Source organism: Coenobita brevimanus, chromosome 104 (genome assembly GCF_032717465.1).
Source record: "Coenobita brevimanus isolate Jiangsu-jjx chromosome 104, ASM3271746v2, whole genome shotgun sequence".
NCBI lineage: Eukaryota > Metazoa > Arthropoda > Malacostraca > Decapoda > Coenobitidae > Coenobita > Coenobita brevimanus.
Window position 1 is genome coordinate 48,879,998 of NC_137057.1, and position 18,118 is coordinate 48,898,115.

At 41.2% G+C, this 18,118-nt stretch overlaps 1 protein-coding gene across 1 annotated transcript; it reads right to left on the minus strand.

Moving 5' to 3' along the window:
* Window positions 1–1,353: 1,353 nt before the first annotated feature.
* Window positions 1,354–12,862, minus strand: Sply (Sphingosine-1-phosphate lyase). Its single transcript, XM_080285206.1, has 13 exons — window positions 12,715–12,862; window positions 11,226–11,314; window positions 9,981–10,107; window positions 8,948–9,034; window positions 8,293–8,414; window positions 6,816–6,945; window positions 5,712–5,818; window positions 4,855–5,064; window positions 4,301–4,436; window positions 3,750–3,852; window positions 3,456–3,602; window positions 2,408–2,528; window positions 1,354–1,500 (listed from the first exon to the last, which is right to left on the minus strand). Exons 1-13 carry the CDS (start codon window positions 12,860–12,862, stop codon window positions 1,354–1,356), a joined length of 1,674 nt encoding a protein of 557 aa, XP_080141332.1.
* Window positions 12,863–18,118: the final 5,256 nt, after the last annotated feature.

The window sequence follows — 18,118 nt, forward strand, 5'->3', positions numbered from 1 at the left end:
TAAAAGACAATAACAATAAAACAGATACACTAATAAGGATACAATACAGATAACATAAGTCTGGATGGGATATGGATATACAAGGTGATCTGAAAATAGCACTCCAATAGAAACTCATCTGGTAGTATCTTTGGTGTTTGGAGGATGGCTCAGTCTGCTGGAGTGGGTGTGGGGTGGCAGTGGGAGTAGGGAATGAATAAATGATGCAAGATAGACAGAGATTAAGCTGACTGAGCTGTACTCACAACACAAAAGAAATCAATTAGTGGAAGGAAGAGGAGTGTTATATATGAACCAACACACACACACACACACACACACACACACAGCTTACCGTACATACAGTCATTCCTGAGGTGCTCTTTGTGCGAAATCCATAAAATCAAATACAATCACTGTACATAATAACCCTAACACACATTTATCACATCCTGTATTGGTTATGATGACTTAAATGGCAAGTATTAGTGATGTGCAGAAGAAAAAATACCATAACACAGTGGGCTGAAATGCAGTACATATATCATCATCATCACCATTATCATCATTATAATTATCAACCTCCTCCTCCTCCTCATTATCATCATCATCAAAATCTTATTTCCCATACAAGAACATGAGTTGGCCCTCAAAATATAAGTAAAATTGGATGATAGATGGATGGAATAAATAAATAAATATATACAGTACATAGATGTACTTACTTTGGCTTAACATTAACCCTTTTATGGTCATGTCAACCCCAGTATTGTATTCCAGTTAATGTCAGATAGCTGTACAGTAATATGAAATTTGACTCCTGCATTCAAGATGGAGTTAACTTAAAAAGAGTATTGTTCTCCTACTCATGTTTTCCCCTTCCTACCTCTGAATCCTTCTCACCAGTATATGGTTTACACAGATAACACTCTCAAGCTCCTTATGACTCAATTTTAGCTGAATAAAATCATTTGACATTAGTTGGAATAGAATACTACAGTTGCTTTAACCATGAGAGGGCAAATGGCACTTTTATTTTACTCCAAGGCTCATATGATTTCCTTTTAACTGAATACAATCGTGTGACGTCTGGTGGAACAGCATACTGGTACCAGAGATGAAGTGAATGATGATGATGATGATATTGGTTCTCCTACTGTTGTGCTTTCTCTTTCCTTGTTTCTGGATTATACTTCACCAAATCTCTTGGGTGAGAATTAAGATCAGAAGAGGAAATGTGGAGGGAAAGAAGGAAAAATGAAAAAAGAGAGAAAGGAAGCAAGGAAGGGAGAAGGGAAAGCTGGAAGAAAGGAAAGGGAAAGGAAAAAGAGAAAAAGACTATGAAAGAGGTGAGTGTAGGACAGCTTTGGTTCACTAATGGGGTGCACTATTGGTCTGGTGATTCTTCTCAGGCACACTCTTTCCCTGCTCAGTGGTGTAAACAGCATCAAGGTAGCACCACGCCATCTCACCCACCAGGGATCGGTCCGGGATGCTTTGGGCCATCCCATACAGTGCAGCCTGCAAGAAAAATTGGTGATGAATACTGCTGAGTTGTTGTGGCATTTGAATGGGATGCTTCATGTGGTGAACCCCAAAATATCTGAGAAGTTGAACTGACTGGCTATAAATGCTCCTCAACTCCCTCCTTATCCTCCAAAAGGAGGATGGTGGACTGCAGGAGAGGGGCACCTTCAGCAAGTAGTCCACTGCATTCACATGCAGATGAACATAGGGCTGCTACTACTACTTACTACTATTACTACTACTCCTACTACTATGTTGTTGTGGCCCCAACAACTCCTACACTGCAAAAGGCCTTTCCTATGTTCAATAAAACTCTACTTTTGGTTTGCTTTCACCTCACTGAACTGGGACAATAACTGGGGTTGCATGAAATTCTGTAAGCCCTGGTTGTCAGTATGAATGAGTCTCCTTTGTCATGACCCAAATCAACTCTCCAGTCTGACTATAGTCATCCTCTGACTTGCAGGGATCTCTTGTGGATTAGACTTGTGTCGCGACCAAAACCACAACTAATTCAACTTAAGTACATTTTTATTCAGTTGGTATAATTCCATCCATCCATCATCCAATCCTACATTGCCCCACGAGGAGCGTAGGAGCCCGGGGCTAGGCAGTTGGTCTCGACATTTAAGATGAGAGTGACCAGCCTCACTTATCCCTGAGTTGGTATAAACTTAGCTCAAATGAAACACCTAGAGTTCCTCAAAACCTTCAATGTTTGAATTGTTAGTACCTTATATCTCCAATGACCGACCAGTTATTATCTGTATTCAAGTAATATAAGAGTAAACCAACAATTTTAACATATATAGTAAGACAACAATAAAAATAACTAAGTGTGACAGTTAAGTTAGAGCAATGTGCTATAATATGTGAGTGCATATAACACAAGGGTACTCACACTACCACCAACATCCTTGGGTGGGTTCTGCAGTATATCTTCACTAATCTCCTTAACATCACTGATGAACCTGTCCGCTACGCCTGGCTGTGTGTGTAGAACTGTCACTGCAATGTGGATGCTGAAAATATTAATGGTAATGGTGAAATGACAGTGAATCAAGCTGGTTGGGATAATTCTGCAGAGGTGTGTAATGAGGGTTTGGCATCTCTGTTTTTTTTCCCAGTGATGAGATAGTTTGTCATACTGACTCTATACAATAGGTGGTGTGAGGCACATAAGTGTGGGTGTTTATGTCTGTGAGGTGGAGTCAGGATTCTGAAAGCTTACACAGTGAGTGAATGGGTGTGTGGTTCAAGCAACTGGCCAAACTTGGGTTAGTTTCTCAGTCTGTTAAGTTTTTTATCTGGATCTCTGGAACCTACTTCACCCCACACTAGGGTGGGAAAAGAAATTTGGATGATGATGTTGATGATGAAATACAGGGTGGCCCATACATTATAAAGCCCTTTGTGTATTGCAGGAGTGGTTTAGTGTTACCAGTATCTATCCTGCATAAATTTCTGCTTCCCAAACCCCTTTATGTGCTTCACAGTGTTTGTTTTTTTTATATACACTGCCTTCCTGTTTCACTCTTCTTATCTCCCTCTGTTTTCAAATGTCATTCCTTTCCTCCCTCTATACAGTCTTCCTCCTTCCTTTCCCTCTCTCAACACACCCTTTCTTTCTCTTTCTCTCTCTCTCTCTCCTTATCACCCTTTCTCATTAAACTTCCCTCCTACCTTTCTCAGCCCTTCCTTTCTTCACATTACCTTCCTCCCAACCTTTCTCTGTCAACATATCGCTCCCTTCCTCTCTTTATCCCTCATCCCATTTCTTTTCCCCCTCCTCTCTCTAAACACCCCATCCTCCCATACTTGCTCTCCAACTCCCTTCTTCCTCCACCTCTTCTTTCTTAACACATCTCTTCCTCCCTCTAACTGGGTATTCTATCCACTAAAAATAAAAATGAATAATAATAAATAAATGAATAAATAAAAAAACTCACCTAGCTGGGAACTGCAAAGCGTTGAGGTTCCATCCGCATTTGGTCATGCGGTCAGACAAAAGGTAGATGTTGAATTTCTCCGAGCCCAGCGCCACAACCGACACCTCAGGATTTCCATACACAAATATTCCAGGGATCTTACGGCACCTGGAAGATCAAGTGTGGCTGGGATTAATGTCTGCGGCAGGTAGATGTGCTCAGCCAGACAGAATGGGGTTAAGCAACAACAACAAGCAACATACTGATGAGGCTGGGGTCATAGCAACAACATGAGGGAACAAAAACAAGACTCACGCATCAGCAATCTTCGTGGTGGTGGTAATAATGTTGCGGGTGTGTTCAATGTAGCCTTCAAGCCCATGGTACACCAACGCAGCCCAGCATGCAGCAACAATACCTGTAAACACATACCATATACTCATTTTACGTTTTCATGGCATTACAGTACACCTGCGTATCTACCTACTGCCAGGGACGATCACTAACAAATCACATCCATGTCACCTTGTCCTTTATCTGGCTGCCCTCTTTCCAGCTCACATCTTTTTCCTTCATACACCTCTTCACCACATCCCTCCAACCCATCCTTGGGCTCCCTCCCTCTTCCCTCCATGCACCTTGAATAAAATCATCTGGTAGTAACAAGGGTAATATGAAAAAGATGTCACTGTAACGAGAGGCTGATGCCCCTGGAGAGTCATAAAGGACTGGATGACAGATAGAGAGATAAGTAATGCAAAATAAATCACAATGAGGATGTTGGTACATAGATAAATACAATATGCAGAATAGATCACTATACAGGAGGTGCTAGGAAGCCTTCACTGAGGGGTGAGACACGGTACCTCCTGAGCGAGATCCACCGATGGTTGCCGTAGCGTAGATGCCGCCGGGCCAGTCTGGGGTGACGAAGAATTGATGGTGACGCCAGGACATGTCTCTGTACATCACCACCGATGAACCCTTTGGTGCATAGCCGTACTGCAACACAAAATACGACTCTCAAAAAACTTCACTACGCCCTCATTGTTATGCAGCTAACTCTTATTGTATCTTACTGTAATATTTATGGCCTCACGCTTATGCCACTCCTCCTACATCCTCACAGTTATATGTATAACTTCACTGTTATGCAGCTACTCATACTGCAATACCTATGCCTTCAGTGTTATGCTGCTACTCATATCATATTACCCAGCTCAAATGTACTTTTTTCATTCTAATCCCAGCTACTGTAAGTAAATATGCTTTTATCAACATACAGAGCATAACAATGTACACAAATAAAGCTCAGTACGACATACTGACACTCTTTCTCTCTCAACATGACAACAAAATGACCCCCTCTTTCACCATGACTAAATCACAATATCTCTCTCTCTCTCTCTTCATCACCCACCTTATGAGTGTCGGCAGAGATGCTAGTGACCCCTGGCAGCCTAAAATCAAAGAGTGGCAGTGGGAATCCAGCCTTATCCATGAAGGGAATGAGGAACCCGCCAAGACACGCGTCAACGTGCACCGGAATGTTGTACTCTTGTCCGAGCTTCGACACCTCCTCTATTGGGTCTATTACGCCGTGTGGAAACTGTGGCGCTGATACTCCCAGCTGTATTAGATTTAAGAGAGATCTGGTTAGGTTATACAGTATTTAGAGAGACTGGGATAAGTTTGGCTTATGAGGTTATTTTTAGTTATTTATTTATTTAATATTTATTATTATTATTATTTTTTTGGTTAGGTTTAGATGGATTGGGACAGGCTTGGTGTGTTAGGTCAAGTTAGGTTTTTATAAGTAAGATTTGTATGGAATGGGATATGGTCCATGTATCAGGTTAAGTTAGGTCTGGATAGATTGGGATATGTTCAGTGTCTTGGGTTATATTAAGTTTGTGGCCGGTATAGATGGACTGGGATATGTTTCGCGTGTCAGATTTTAAGTCTGGTTTGTTTCTATTAAGTTTTGATGGACTGGGATATGTTTTGCATGTCAGATTTTAAGTCTGGTTTGTTTCTATTAAGTTTTGATGGACTGGGATATGTTTAATGTATTAGGTTATGTTAGGTTTATTTAGGTTAGGTCTGGCTCAACTCTTGCACTTGGGTTCAAAATGAGAGAAATGGAAATAAGTTATCGAAAAAGAGCAAGTGGTATCCTTCACTGAATGCTCAAAAATACAAAAAAATAAAAACTATAAAAATATCCTAATGCAACTTAAACAATGTCTTTATTAAACAAAACAATTCCATACGAACCATACAAGTGTTGCGTGTGATCATTCTCCTCATGGCCTTTAGATCTACCTTCATGGTCTTGGGGTCCAATGGTACATGACGGATGCGCATTGACAACAGCTGAGCCCCTGGGTGATAAAATGTGCTATAGTACATTTTATACTCTTTTTACTCTAACCTGGCCTAACACTGCCATCTCTCCATCTTGAATGCTGAGTTGTAACATCAGACTGATTCTAAAATATGATACTATATTCTTCTTGCTTTACACACATACATACATACATCACCCAATCCAGCACTGCCCCATGCGAAGAATAGGAGCCTGGGGCTAGGCAGATTCGTCCTGACATTTAAGATGAGAGTGACCAGTCTCACTCATCCCTGAGTGGCATTACATGAGCAATAAACCCCAACCACCCCTTGGATATAAACCAACACCGACTCAATCTGGTTGGAGTGCCTTAATCATCCACTAAACCACCAGCTGCCATGGTTTGGTTATATGGTCTAACTTGGCCTAAAATTACCATCTCACCATCCTGAATGCTGAGTTGTAATGATAGATCAACACTAGAATATGGTACTAATCATGAAGAAGTGCTATATCAAACAACATAAAACCATAGTTTTGTCTTTTTCTATCACTGAGTTATGTGAAATAAGGTGCAAAAGTCAAAGATCTGGGTCAAGTCTGAGTGAAAAGAGTATTGTCTCATACAAGTTACTGTATATGGAAAATATGCAAAACCATAGCATTCTATTTTCATCCACTGACCTACCTAAAGCTTGCTGCAAAAGGATGAAAATACAGGCCTAGTTTAGGTGACAGAACTATCTGTAATGTTGCTGCTAGAAAAGCGATACATTCGTGTGGTGGCTCTGATGTAATGACTGTCTGGTAATATAAATGTCCCTCAACCCCCTCCCTACTGTATACCCTGCAAGGGGGCTGGTGGCCTCCAGGAAAAGAGCAACCTCAGCCTGCATTCCACTGGGTTCACATCCAAATGAACCTGGAGCTATACAACAACCACACCAACTGTATAGTTTCTCCTAACTAACCTAATCAAACCATATCCAAACTTTCATCACCCATAATTTAACCTAAGCTAACATACACACCCTTGTCAAATGCAGCATGGGCAGACACAGGCACCAGTATTTCTGGAGACTTGATGCCCTTCACATTGATGGCATAGTCTCGGTATGCCTTACACGCCATTATGATGCTCTCTGTGCCTCCCGTCGTCATCTGTAAAACCGTCATCATCATTATCATCATCGTTATTGTCATCCATAGCATCAAATAATCAATCATTTCATATGTTTTATTTATAAATGCTTCAACATGCTGGCATGCATCTGCCTTGGTCACCTACGGCAGTATCCATGTTGCCTAATCCCTAGCAGCCTCTCTATTCAATAGTTAGAATAAACAAAAGAAGGCGACAGACCACAAGTCCCACCTAAACAGCCCCAAGCCAAGATGGAAGGAACAGGGACAGTCCCAGTCCCACCCCAGCCCAAAGCCCTGCTGACGAAGCCTGCCCCATACCTCCCATTTATGATTGCCAGTAGGTAGTGGGGCAAAAGTTTTCCAGCTGCATGCCCTTGTTGGTGCCAACTCCTGCATCGAAGCAGGATTAGATGTGATGTGTGAAGTGCATGTTGTGTAGTGCAGTGGACAGATGGAGAAAATCTTTGGGAGAGTATACTGGCTTTCTCTCCATGTTGCTGACACTATGAAAAAGGTCTGCAAAGATGCTAGTCCTGAGGACTGGTGAAACAAATGCTCCAGCTCTCCCTTTCTCCAGCTTTCCCATCCTCCTTGGGTATATCAGTCATTGGAAAATAATGACACTGTACCTCCTTTTAAATGATCTCTGTATTGGGCTTGACCAAAGTACAGCTGATGTGTCCTATGGACTGTAAATTAAACTCCAAGTGCTAAAACAGGTAAACTATTTCCCAACAGTTGCTGAACATTGTTGGGAGAAAGAAATCTAAGATGTGTAAGAGGATTTATATACCATGGGAGTCTTGGCTTGGATTTGGACTGTATTTATTTGTTGTTGAGTTTCTTGTCTGAGTGATGATTATGAGGCTGGTTACCAAACCTGTAGCCACATTTCACTCTCATGGCACTTATTTTACTTTAGCCTGGCCTAAAACTGCCATCTCTCCTTGAATGCAGCGGTGTGGCAAGAGATGAACATTAGAATATGAGGCCTGTCATGAAGATATGCTTGGAATGGATGCAGAACATAATTTTTTTTTTTGTTAATTTATTGTTACAACTCAGCATTCATGATGGAAAGATAGTAATTTTAGGCCAAGATACAGTAGTGTGAATGGAATATACCATGAACTATCTAAAAGCACAATTTAACTCTAACATACAGTGCTGGAGAGAAACACCTTCATTCGATGGCACTGATATAACCGAACGGCCTGCTTATATAAATGGCCTTCAGCTCCCTCCCTATCCCCTGAAAGAAGGATGGTGAACTAAAGGGAAAAGGAAGATTACCCTGCAGTCCACTGGGTTGATATCCAGATAAACCTGGGGCCACAACAACAATCATAAATGTTAACTCACACATCCACATGAGTTACTATCACCATTGAAGAGTGTGCAGCACATGCGCACCACCTCAGCCTCCATCTTGCGCACACCAGGGAACACATCTGGGTGTAGTGGGTTGGTCCACGCTGACAGACCTGGGGAAAGGAGAAATGATTCAGTACAGTTGCTGATTCACTATTCGTAAATGCTTCATCATGCTTGCATATGTTAGACTTGGTCACCTTATGGGGGTGCTCCAGACTGATCTCTAGCAGCCTCTCTGTTCAGTCTTTTATCCCTGAGGTCACACTCTACAACTTCCAAGCAAATGAAACAGAGACATTGCCTTAGCACAGCCACACAAACACAGGTTCATTTATCAAATCATTCTTTTTTACAATTAAGTACTGTACACAGTTAAATACAAGAAGATTGTCTACTGAAGTGCCACTGCTACATATGAAGATCAGTTACCATTTTCCACAATTTTCAACTGGACAACTTACCCCATCCCCACACCACTCCCATGATAGTACCTCCCAGGGACCATGGTAATCATCTACCATACCACACACCACTCCACACATCACACTGCATACCATACCACACCTCAAACCCCCCACCATATCACATCAACACCACTTCACACACCACACCACAAATCCCACACTAAACCACACCAGCTTACCATATACACGGGTCATAATGTCTGTCAGTGCTTTATTTCCATTGTACACTGTTCCTGATGCACAGCCACTTGCCCAGTCAAATGAACCTGTTGATAAAGGAAAAAGTTAGAGAGAATTAGAGGCAGCTAGTAACATCATCTAATCTCTCAATGTAATCTTACTTGACCTAATCTAAACTACACTAACTTGTCTTGCCCTACCTCTCCTAACCTAATCTAGCCAAATCTAGTCTGAACTACCCTAATTTAACCTGCTCTGACCTAACCTAACCTACTTTAGCCTATTATATCCTAACTGAACCTACCAAACCCGTTCTGCTCAGCCAGAGAGACAGACCAAGATTAAGCAACAACATACTCAACCATCAAGCCTCTGAAACTCATCTCCACATCACTACTATGGATAGTCAATTCCTACCCAACCTGATCTAAACTAACCAAATTTAGCCTTGTCAAACCCAACCACACCAATCTATATCCCAATCCAAGTAAGCCAAGCCAAACCAAACCACATCGACTTTAGCCTAATGAATCTCACCCATACTGGCCAAACCTACTTAAAAAAAAAAAAAAAAAATGAACCCAACTAAGCCAAATCAACCCTACCCCAACATAACCTATGATAATTTACTCTCATTCAGTCTAATCTTACCTAACTTAACCAAGTCCACTCTAATCCACCCAACCCAAATGTAACCTAATCTAATCTCAAAACTAAATAATATCACACCAAGTCACAACAAGACACTTCCACCCAACTCAATCCAACCCACAAAATTATGAGCTTTCTCTGCCTCCTCCAGCACGTGTTCTGGCTCCATTCTTTGTCCAGGAGCTGCACAGACGTATGGAGTGTCTTTGATGGCTTTGTTTAGGTCATCGATAATCAGTGCTGACACCAAACCAAACTTAATCTAACCTAACCAAATCAAACCTAGCTAAACCAAAACTGACCTAACCTAACCCAGCCTAACCTAATCTTATTCTAATATAATCTAACTTAACCAAAACTAATCCAACCTGAGTAACTAACCAAATTCAGAATATTTTTTTGCCTCCTCCAGTATGTGCTCTGGGCTCCATCCTTTTTCTGGAAGTCGTACAAGGTAGGGGGCATTGTCGATGGCTTTGTTTAGGTCCTCGGTAATTGATGTTGACACCTGTAATGGGGGTGAATAACAAGTGTTTTTGGTATGCTTTCAAGCTATAAATAGTGGTTTTCTTGAGCTGTCAGGAACAAAATCAGTGAAAGGATCAATGTCTAGGTTACAATCAGGCAAAACTATGTTTGTCTATTTATTTATCTGTCTATTTATATATCTGGGTTACACTTAGACAAAAACTATCTACCTACCTATTTATTTAGCTCTATTTTATCACCAGACACCTTACTCTTAGAACAGGTGACCACATGGAAATCACCTCCATATCACCCTGTCCTCTATCATCAGGCTGCTCGTTCTCCATCTCACAAAACCTGCATTCATATACCTCTCTACCCTATCCCTCCACTTCCTGGATTACAATAAGGAAAAACACTATCCTGCATACAGTGAACCTCTCATGCGTGAATCTGAATGGGGGGAGGAAAGGCTGATGATATAAGTGACAGTTCAATATAGTTAATGTTGGTCAGGGGGACTATGATCACCATAGGTTCATGTTATATTAAGTCCCGTGTAGTACATACCTGAAAGAATTGTATGTTTTCATCTATCTATCTATTTCCAGTGCCTTAATCCCATTAGGGGCGGCCACAAACAAATCGCCTCCATGTTGCCTTGTCCCCTGCCATTTCACTGCCCCGCTCCCAGCTCACACCCCCCTCTCATGTACCTCTCCACTCCATCCCTCTTTTCATGCTTATTTTAATTTTGAGCGAGTTTATACTGTCTACCTTGATACAGTATGGATAAATAATATTTTTTCAATACTAAAAAAAAAAAAAAAAAAATTTATATGCTTTCTGTTTAGTCTGGCAGTGACATCACCTTCACTAACTGACCTTTTGTAAGATATATCTAAAGGTTATTTAGTAGGCTAACAGAGATTAATATAGCCAAAGGTTGGGTTAATGCAGTTCAATAAAGTGAGGGTTTACTGAACACACATTTTCAAAGTCAGTTTTTCACAGTCCATACCAGCATGCGTCAGTCTTAATAATAACAACTTACTGTATGAGAGAATTTTAAGAGGCTATGTGGAAAAGAAAGCAATGAGGAAGATGTGCTGGGGAGTCTTCTAAGCCCACAGGAATGCATCTCTCAAAGTCACATACCTTGCTGATTTCCTCTTCAATTTTGTTTCTGATCTGTGGAATCTTCCGTGCCAGTCTGAACACAGTCTTCTTCCCTCGTTCAAAGAGTGCTGTGGGACAAAGGCACTGGTATTATCATCATCATCATCATTTCTCATTATTATACAGACCTCTTATAGAGACCTCTTTTCCCACCTGTGGATGGGAAGTAAGGTTCAGCGAGCAACAAAGCCTGACAGACGGAGAACTAACAGAAGTCTGACTAATTAAGTGAGCCACACTTCCATTCACTCACCATTCAAGCCCCTGGAATCCTGTGTTCATGTATAATCAACCTACTACCTCACAAAAATAAATATCTGCCTACCATTAATTAATTTACTGGACATATCTAAATGGAGAGGATCCAAAGGTGAAAAACTGAATATCGTGTAAGCTCATCATCATCATCATCATCATCATCATTTGTATATTGTTAGCTAAGTTATTACATGTCTCTGAAAGTGTAGAGTATGTTAGATGGAAAACCTGAATATATAACTCATAAGAGGATCATCATCATCATCGACATCATCATCATCATCACCATCATCATCATTATCTCACTGTTCTACACCAGCTTCTTATAACCACATGGGGAAGGAAGACTGAGTGCATAATGCCTTGAGTTACATAGGGACATAAATCAAAGGAGAAAAGATGCCCATGTTCATCAGTGACCTTCTGAATCTGATGAAGAGCCCTACCCCTTTTAATTCAGTCAGAACAGAGGGCTGTTTTGATTAGTAACCAAGGAGACTCATTCCTACCTCATAACTAAGGCTTGTCAAATTTTAAGCAACCACAACTTAGCATTCAAGGTGGAGTGACTCAGTTCAATCATGTGAAAACAAATCACCCATAGTCTGAACCACTTACACTCAAATCTCGATTTCAGGGACCTCCATTTAAGGGATTTCGGATTTAAGGGACTCCATATTCTACATGACAAATGAAAAAGACCATTCAAAAATGATACATAATATCTAGGTTATACACATTAATATGTTTCTCTATACAGTATCAGTAAAATATTATTCATAATCATATAAATAAATAAGGGAAACAATTATTGCACTTCATAATATTGTCTTTATATGTGGTAAAACAAAGGACATTTTCAAGTAAGGGACAAGTTGATTCCCCATTTAGTCTCTTTGAGGTTTGAGTGAATATGGTGATGACTCCACCCTTCACTTCTTTCCCCACTCTTCACAGTGTCCTTCAAAACAATTACTACTACATTTATGGGATGAGGCTTTGTGACACCAAATGCCTGATCTGTCTCTTATTTTTACTTGGGAGTCACTGGAGAGGGACACCTTCATGTGGTGGTATTGATATGACTGAAAGTTGGAGCAGCCCAGCTATATCAATGTCCCTCAAACTCTTCCCTGTGACCCTATGACTGCAACTACTACTACTCCTGCTATTATTATCATCCAAGAATAAAAACAAAAACCATACTAACTCTCATCCTGGAATAAGAAGTTCTTGGTCCACACAAGAAGTACTGTTGTGGCAGCTGTCCTTAGTACAATCTCCCATGCTGGCTTGCCCTCACACAAGCCATTGACGGTTTCCTTCAGACTCACCACATACTTTGCTACCTCCTCCATCCTTATTCTGTAGACAAAGAGTATAAAAGGTTGGCTTAATTTAGGCTATAATGGGTAAGGGTACATTCGTTGTTGCCTCATTTGAACTTGAATCTGGTGGACTACAGGCTGAAGCTGCCCTTATTTGATAGTCTACCATCACCCTTTCAAGGGATATGAAGGGAGACAAGGACATTTGGGAGATGTAACTGTCCTGTTATATCAGTGCCACCACATGAGGGTGTCCCTCTCCAGCACCAAGTTCAGTTACAGAGCTGGGCTAGAGTAAGTTAACCACTTCACCAGGATAATGTTTTTTGTACAATACTTCTACCAATATCAAGATATTTTACTCAGCTTTGAGAAGTCTCTTTGAATCAGAGGAGTCACATATTGCCTTCACTGACCCTTTCACTACAAATGGTCTGTGCAACATGGAATAAAAAGCCTGATGGCAGCAAGAATAAAATTTAAAAGACATCATCAGATTCAAGAAGTTAAAACAGACTGGTTCTAACTCATTCCTTATGATGATAGTACAAGTAAAGAGAAAACAGTAACATCCAATCTCTTATTAGCTCAATGAAGAAAATGGAATGCTAAGGACAGACATGGTTAATATGGTCAGTTTGCTTTATCCTGATGCAACTGGGCAATTTCCACTACTGCAAAGTTCAGGTCATATAAAATTTAATAAGCTTCAGTTATGAAGAATGAGTCTCCTTGGTTACTAAGCAAGTCAGTACTTCAGTCTGAATATTATACACATTACCATGGAGAATTATTCCTACCTTGTAACCAAGGCTCACTGATTTCATGCAACCATGACTTAGTATTCAAGTTGTACAGGTGACACAGTTCCCTCAGATAAAAACAAAACTGACAATACTGTACATACAAAAAGCAACCAAAAGTACCAGCAGTCAAATTCAACCACCCAGCAGTGATACTGAACAAACTTTACTGTACTGTACTCTTTTTATTCTAACTTGGACTAAAATTGTTCTCTCTCAGTCCTAAATGTTAACTTGTAACAATACACTTATAGTAGAATATGATGCCAGTCAAGAAGTGCCATGGATATAATGTAGGGCTGTAGTACTAATTTTTTCTACCACTGAGCTCTGTGAAATGAGCTACATAAGGACCAAGTTAAGGTAAAAAGAGTACAGTGCCACTGCCTTATCAGGAGACAATGGCTTAACTACTCTAATTTTTTGATAGCTGGATATGACCTTCAGGCACGTAATGGGTGGGTCCAAGATAGCACATCAGGCCACTTAAGCATCCCCTGACAACAATGGATTCAGTTGCAGTGTGGAAGGTTTTGCATGCTTTCTTCTTCTTATTGTTGTTAAGGTCTTAGGTTCATCTCTATGTGAAGCCAGTGGACTACATATTGAAGTTGACTTTTTCCTTCAGTCCCCTCCTCCTTTTAGGAGATACAGAAAGGGTTGAGGGATGTTTATATAACTGGACAGCAGAGTCACTCAGTAACGTTCTGTTCAGCTTCAGTGATATGTCCATTGGGTGCATAGATGATGATGATGATGATCACCATCATCATCATCCAGATCTGTTTTCCTGTCTAAGGATGTAAGGATTGGGTGAAAAAAGCTTTGTGCTGTGTTGAGTAGTGACCTGTGAAAACCTGGACCTGTCAAAAGGTGCTCCACTTGTATTGCAAGAACCTAGGGATTAACTCTATCAGAAATAATACGCAGGGTGGTGTTGAGCCTATTATGGTGCCCCTGTTATCTGGGTGGAGATGTAATTGCAGAGTCCATCCAGGAACCAAACCTCCACACTCTTCCCAGCAAGGGAACATCAGTTCACTGCACAGAACAGCTCTGCAGGGACAGTTACTTGCCTGTGGTTGATGGGTCTGTCCAGCCAGACAGACCTCGGTTAGTCTATTAATTGTAATAATACTAAATTTTTATCCAAGGTCAGCTTAGGAAATAGACCCACAACCTTTCTGTTGCAGGCTCCATGTGCTTTTGTCAAGAAAATTATCTTGTTATAGAGCAAGGAACACAAGATATGATGGGAAATTCAACACTGCTATGATGACAGATGAAATCTGGAGGTGTACTGTAAAGGTAAAGGTGGGGGCAGGTGCCATAAAGTGCTTGTCTGTGAAACTCATCTCCTTAACTTAGTCCTTGAGCCTGTGGTAGGCTATTTTTCCTTTATCCTGGGATACAAAGCCACTGCATCATCCAGGTTACCACAAATGCCTCCCATAGGTGTTACCCTAGGTACCGTACTTATTTATTTACCAACCCACAATGGGTGAACAGACATAGTCCACTGGTGCCAAGTGCCCACAACTGCCATCAAATCCTGGTGTTGTTGGGCTGGCAGCTTCATCACTACCACTGCTGACCACTTGGGTTACTATGGTTGTTAGAGGATGCCAGAATAAATTTTTGGATGTAATTAATTGTTTGTGGTATTAAAATATTTGGCAGGACACTAACCTTGTTTTGGCACTGGGAACTGAAACGTTTGGTACAGATGCAATGATGCCAGATGACGTATGTGTGTGTAGGCTATGTGGACCACTCACCTGCAGACACTTATACTGATCACTGATAAACTGAATACCAAACACCACACGTAGCTGAGCAGGGTGACACCAGGATACAAGGGAGGGGGTGAGGGAGGGAATTAGGGTGAGGGGGAGAGAAAGAAAGAGGGTAATTGAGGGGCAAGGGGTGATTGGAGGGAGTAGAGGGACAAGAATGGAAGGAGTGGTGAGGAGGAGAGAAAGAAAGGGGGTGAAGGAGAGGATGGGAATGACAGGAGGGGAGGAAGGTGGATGAGTGAAGGTAGAGGGGAGGGGAGGGCAGTGGAGAGGAGGGATGAGAGAGGGGGGAGGAGGGAAGGGAAATGCAGAGGGGGGGAGGGAGGGAAGGGAAGTGGAGATGGGAGAGGGAGGAGAATGAGGAGGGAGAGAAGTGGAGACAGAAGAGGAGGGTGGGGATGAATGAAAGGGAGGGAAAAGGGAGAGGAGATGAGAGAGAGGGAAGGGAAGGGAGGAGGGCAGGGGAGAGGAAAAGGAGAAGGGGAAGGAGAGTGAAGCCTGGGGAGGGAGAGGAGAGGAAGGAGGGGGTGAGAGGTCAGTGAGTAAAAAGGAAAGCTGGTTGAATAATGAATAAAAAGTAATGATTCTAAGGTTGATACAGTATAGGTTATGTACGGTGTGCTATTCTGTATGTAGATGACATGACAAAATATAGATAGACAGACAAATAGATAGCTAAAGACAGATATACTGTACAGATATAGACAGACTGACAAAGAAGTAGATATACATTATATATATACTGTACACACACACACACACACACATATATATATATACACACACACACACACACACAGAAAGAATCTGTTATTTTGTTATGTCAGCACATGATAAGATAGGAGTGACAGACAGAGCAACAGTCACCTCTTGAACACATGATAGGGACAGTACATTTGTTTTGTATCAACGTACTCTTGTCTTAACTCATGCTATGTCGCTAGGTGGGGTTTCTTTAGCTGAGGTTAGGTTTGACTTGGTTTGGTTTGGTTTGATTTTGGATTGGTTTGGTTAGGTTAGGTTAGGTTAGGTTAGGCTGGCTTAGGTTAGGATAGGTTAGGTTAGATTAGGTTTGGTAATGTTGAGTTTAGTTGGGTTGGGTTGGGATGGGTTAGGTTGGGGTCAGGTGGGGTAGAGTAGGGTGGGCTGGGTTTGGTTTGGTTAGGTAACATAAACTTAAGTAAGGTAAGGTAAGGTTAAGTTTGGGAAGGCAATTAGGTAAGGTAAGGTGGTTAGGTAAGTTTAGGTTAGGCTGGATAAGATTAGGTTTGGTTAAGTACATTTATAATAGGTAACAATAGAGATTAGTTCAGTATTGTATGTACAGGTGTTAGATATATGAAGCAGAGTGAAAATAAGTACTGGTTTACAGACAGACAGAGAAACAGATAGAGGGACTGAGAAAAACAAAGACAGACAGATAGATAGACAGATGGATAGAGAGAGAGAGAGAGAGAGAGAGAGAGTAACCAAGATAACAATGATAAGCAGCATACAGTATTGATCTCCCACAAAGCACAGTGCTACATCCAGTGCTCTCACTATCATGTTACTGTACACAAGGCTGAATAACTGGGTTAGCTTGGGTTGTACTGTGCTGAGCTATGTTGGCCTCCTATGTTGAGTTTGGTCAGATATGGTTGCTTTTAGGTATTGTAGCATTAGGTTTGAATTCCTTCAGAAAAGTGACCATGACAGCCATGTCAGAGTTCAGTAATCATCATATGACCATGGGATAGTGAGTGCAAGTGCAATAAAAAAGCAGATCTTTATATACATCAGTAAGGGGATAGCCATTAAAATATGATATTTTTTTCATTCATTCATTGCCAGACGCCATGTATCCCAGATGGGGTGGCCAAGGGCTCCGAGTTAATTGTTTTACAGGGAGGGGCACTAATCCTCCACCAACCCCACTTGACGTAGGGATGCCAACAGCATCTGGTGTTCCCAGGCGGTCACCCATCCAAGTACTAACCAGACCCAACGTTGCTTATAGGTTATCAAAATAACATTCAGTGATTAGATTGAAACACTTCATAATCTGTAAAATCTAAGATATACACAGTATGAAGTACAATAATGGAACCCTCTGTTTATGAACACTTTTAATAAAAAACAAAACAAAAAAAACTATAGCTTAGCCTATTTGCAGATTATAAAAAATACAGGTTCCAGTCAACTCTTCATTCCAATAGGTAATTTGGAAATATCGAGTAACTGTCATATTTAATCATGAATTCCTTGTATCTATTCCACCAATATTTGGAATACTGTACAAAGCATGCTCTTGTGCTGACAATGATAACATCTATCTATCTATCTATTGCCAGACACCATAATCCCGCAAAGGGTGGCCATTTGACACTGAGTTAGTTGTTTTACAGGGAAGGGCACCAACCCTCCACCAACCCACTTGTTGACACATAGGGAGCACGTATGGTTTAGTTATATGGTTACCACCCAGTGTTGTAAATGGTTTCTTGGCTTACAGGAAACCATTTGGCTTGTCACTCAATGTAAAGCCACCTGTAAAGGAAAGAAAAGGAATAAGTGACAGGAAAGATAAGAGAAATAGGAAGAGAGGAGGACAGGCACAGAAAAAGAATGATAAAAGCTAAGGAAGTAGGCAGCACTACATCAAGTGAGTGGATGATGGTCGCCACCATCTACCACAAGTGATAACA

Bases quoted from the DNA above. Each gene is read 5' to 3' on its own strand.
- Sply (XM_080285206.1), bottom strand. From the start codon at position 12,862: ATGGAGGAGGTAGCAAAGTATGTGGTGAGTCTGAAGGAAACCGTCAAT. The intron at 11,315-12,714 runs GTTAGTATGGTT...TTTGTCCCACAG, and splicing joins CTTCTTATTCCAGGATGAGA to CACTCTTTGAACGAGGGAAG. The intron at 2,529-3,455 runs GTGAGTTTTTTT...TAATATTTTCAG, and splicing joins GCTTTGCAGTTCCCAGCTAG to CATCCACATTGCAGTGACAG.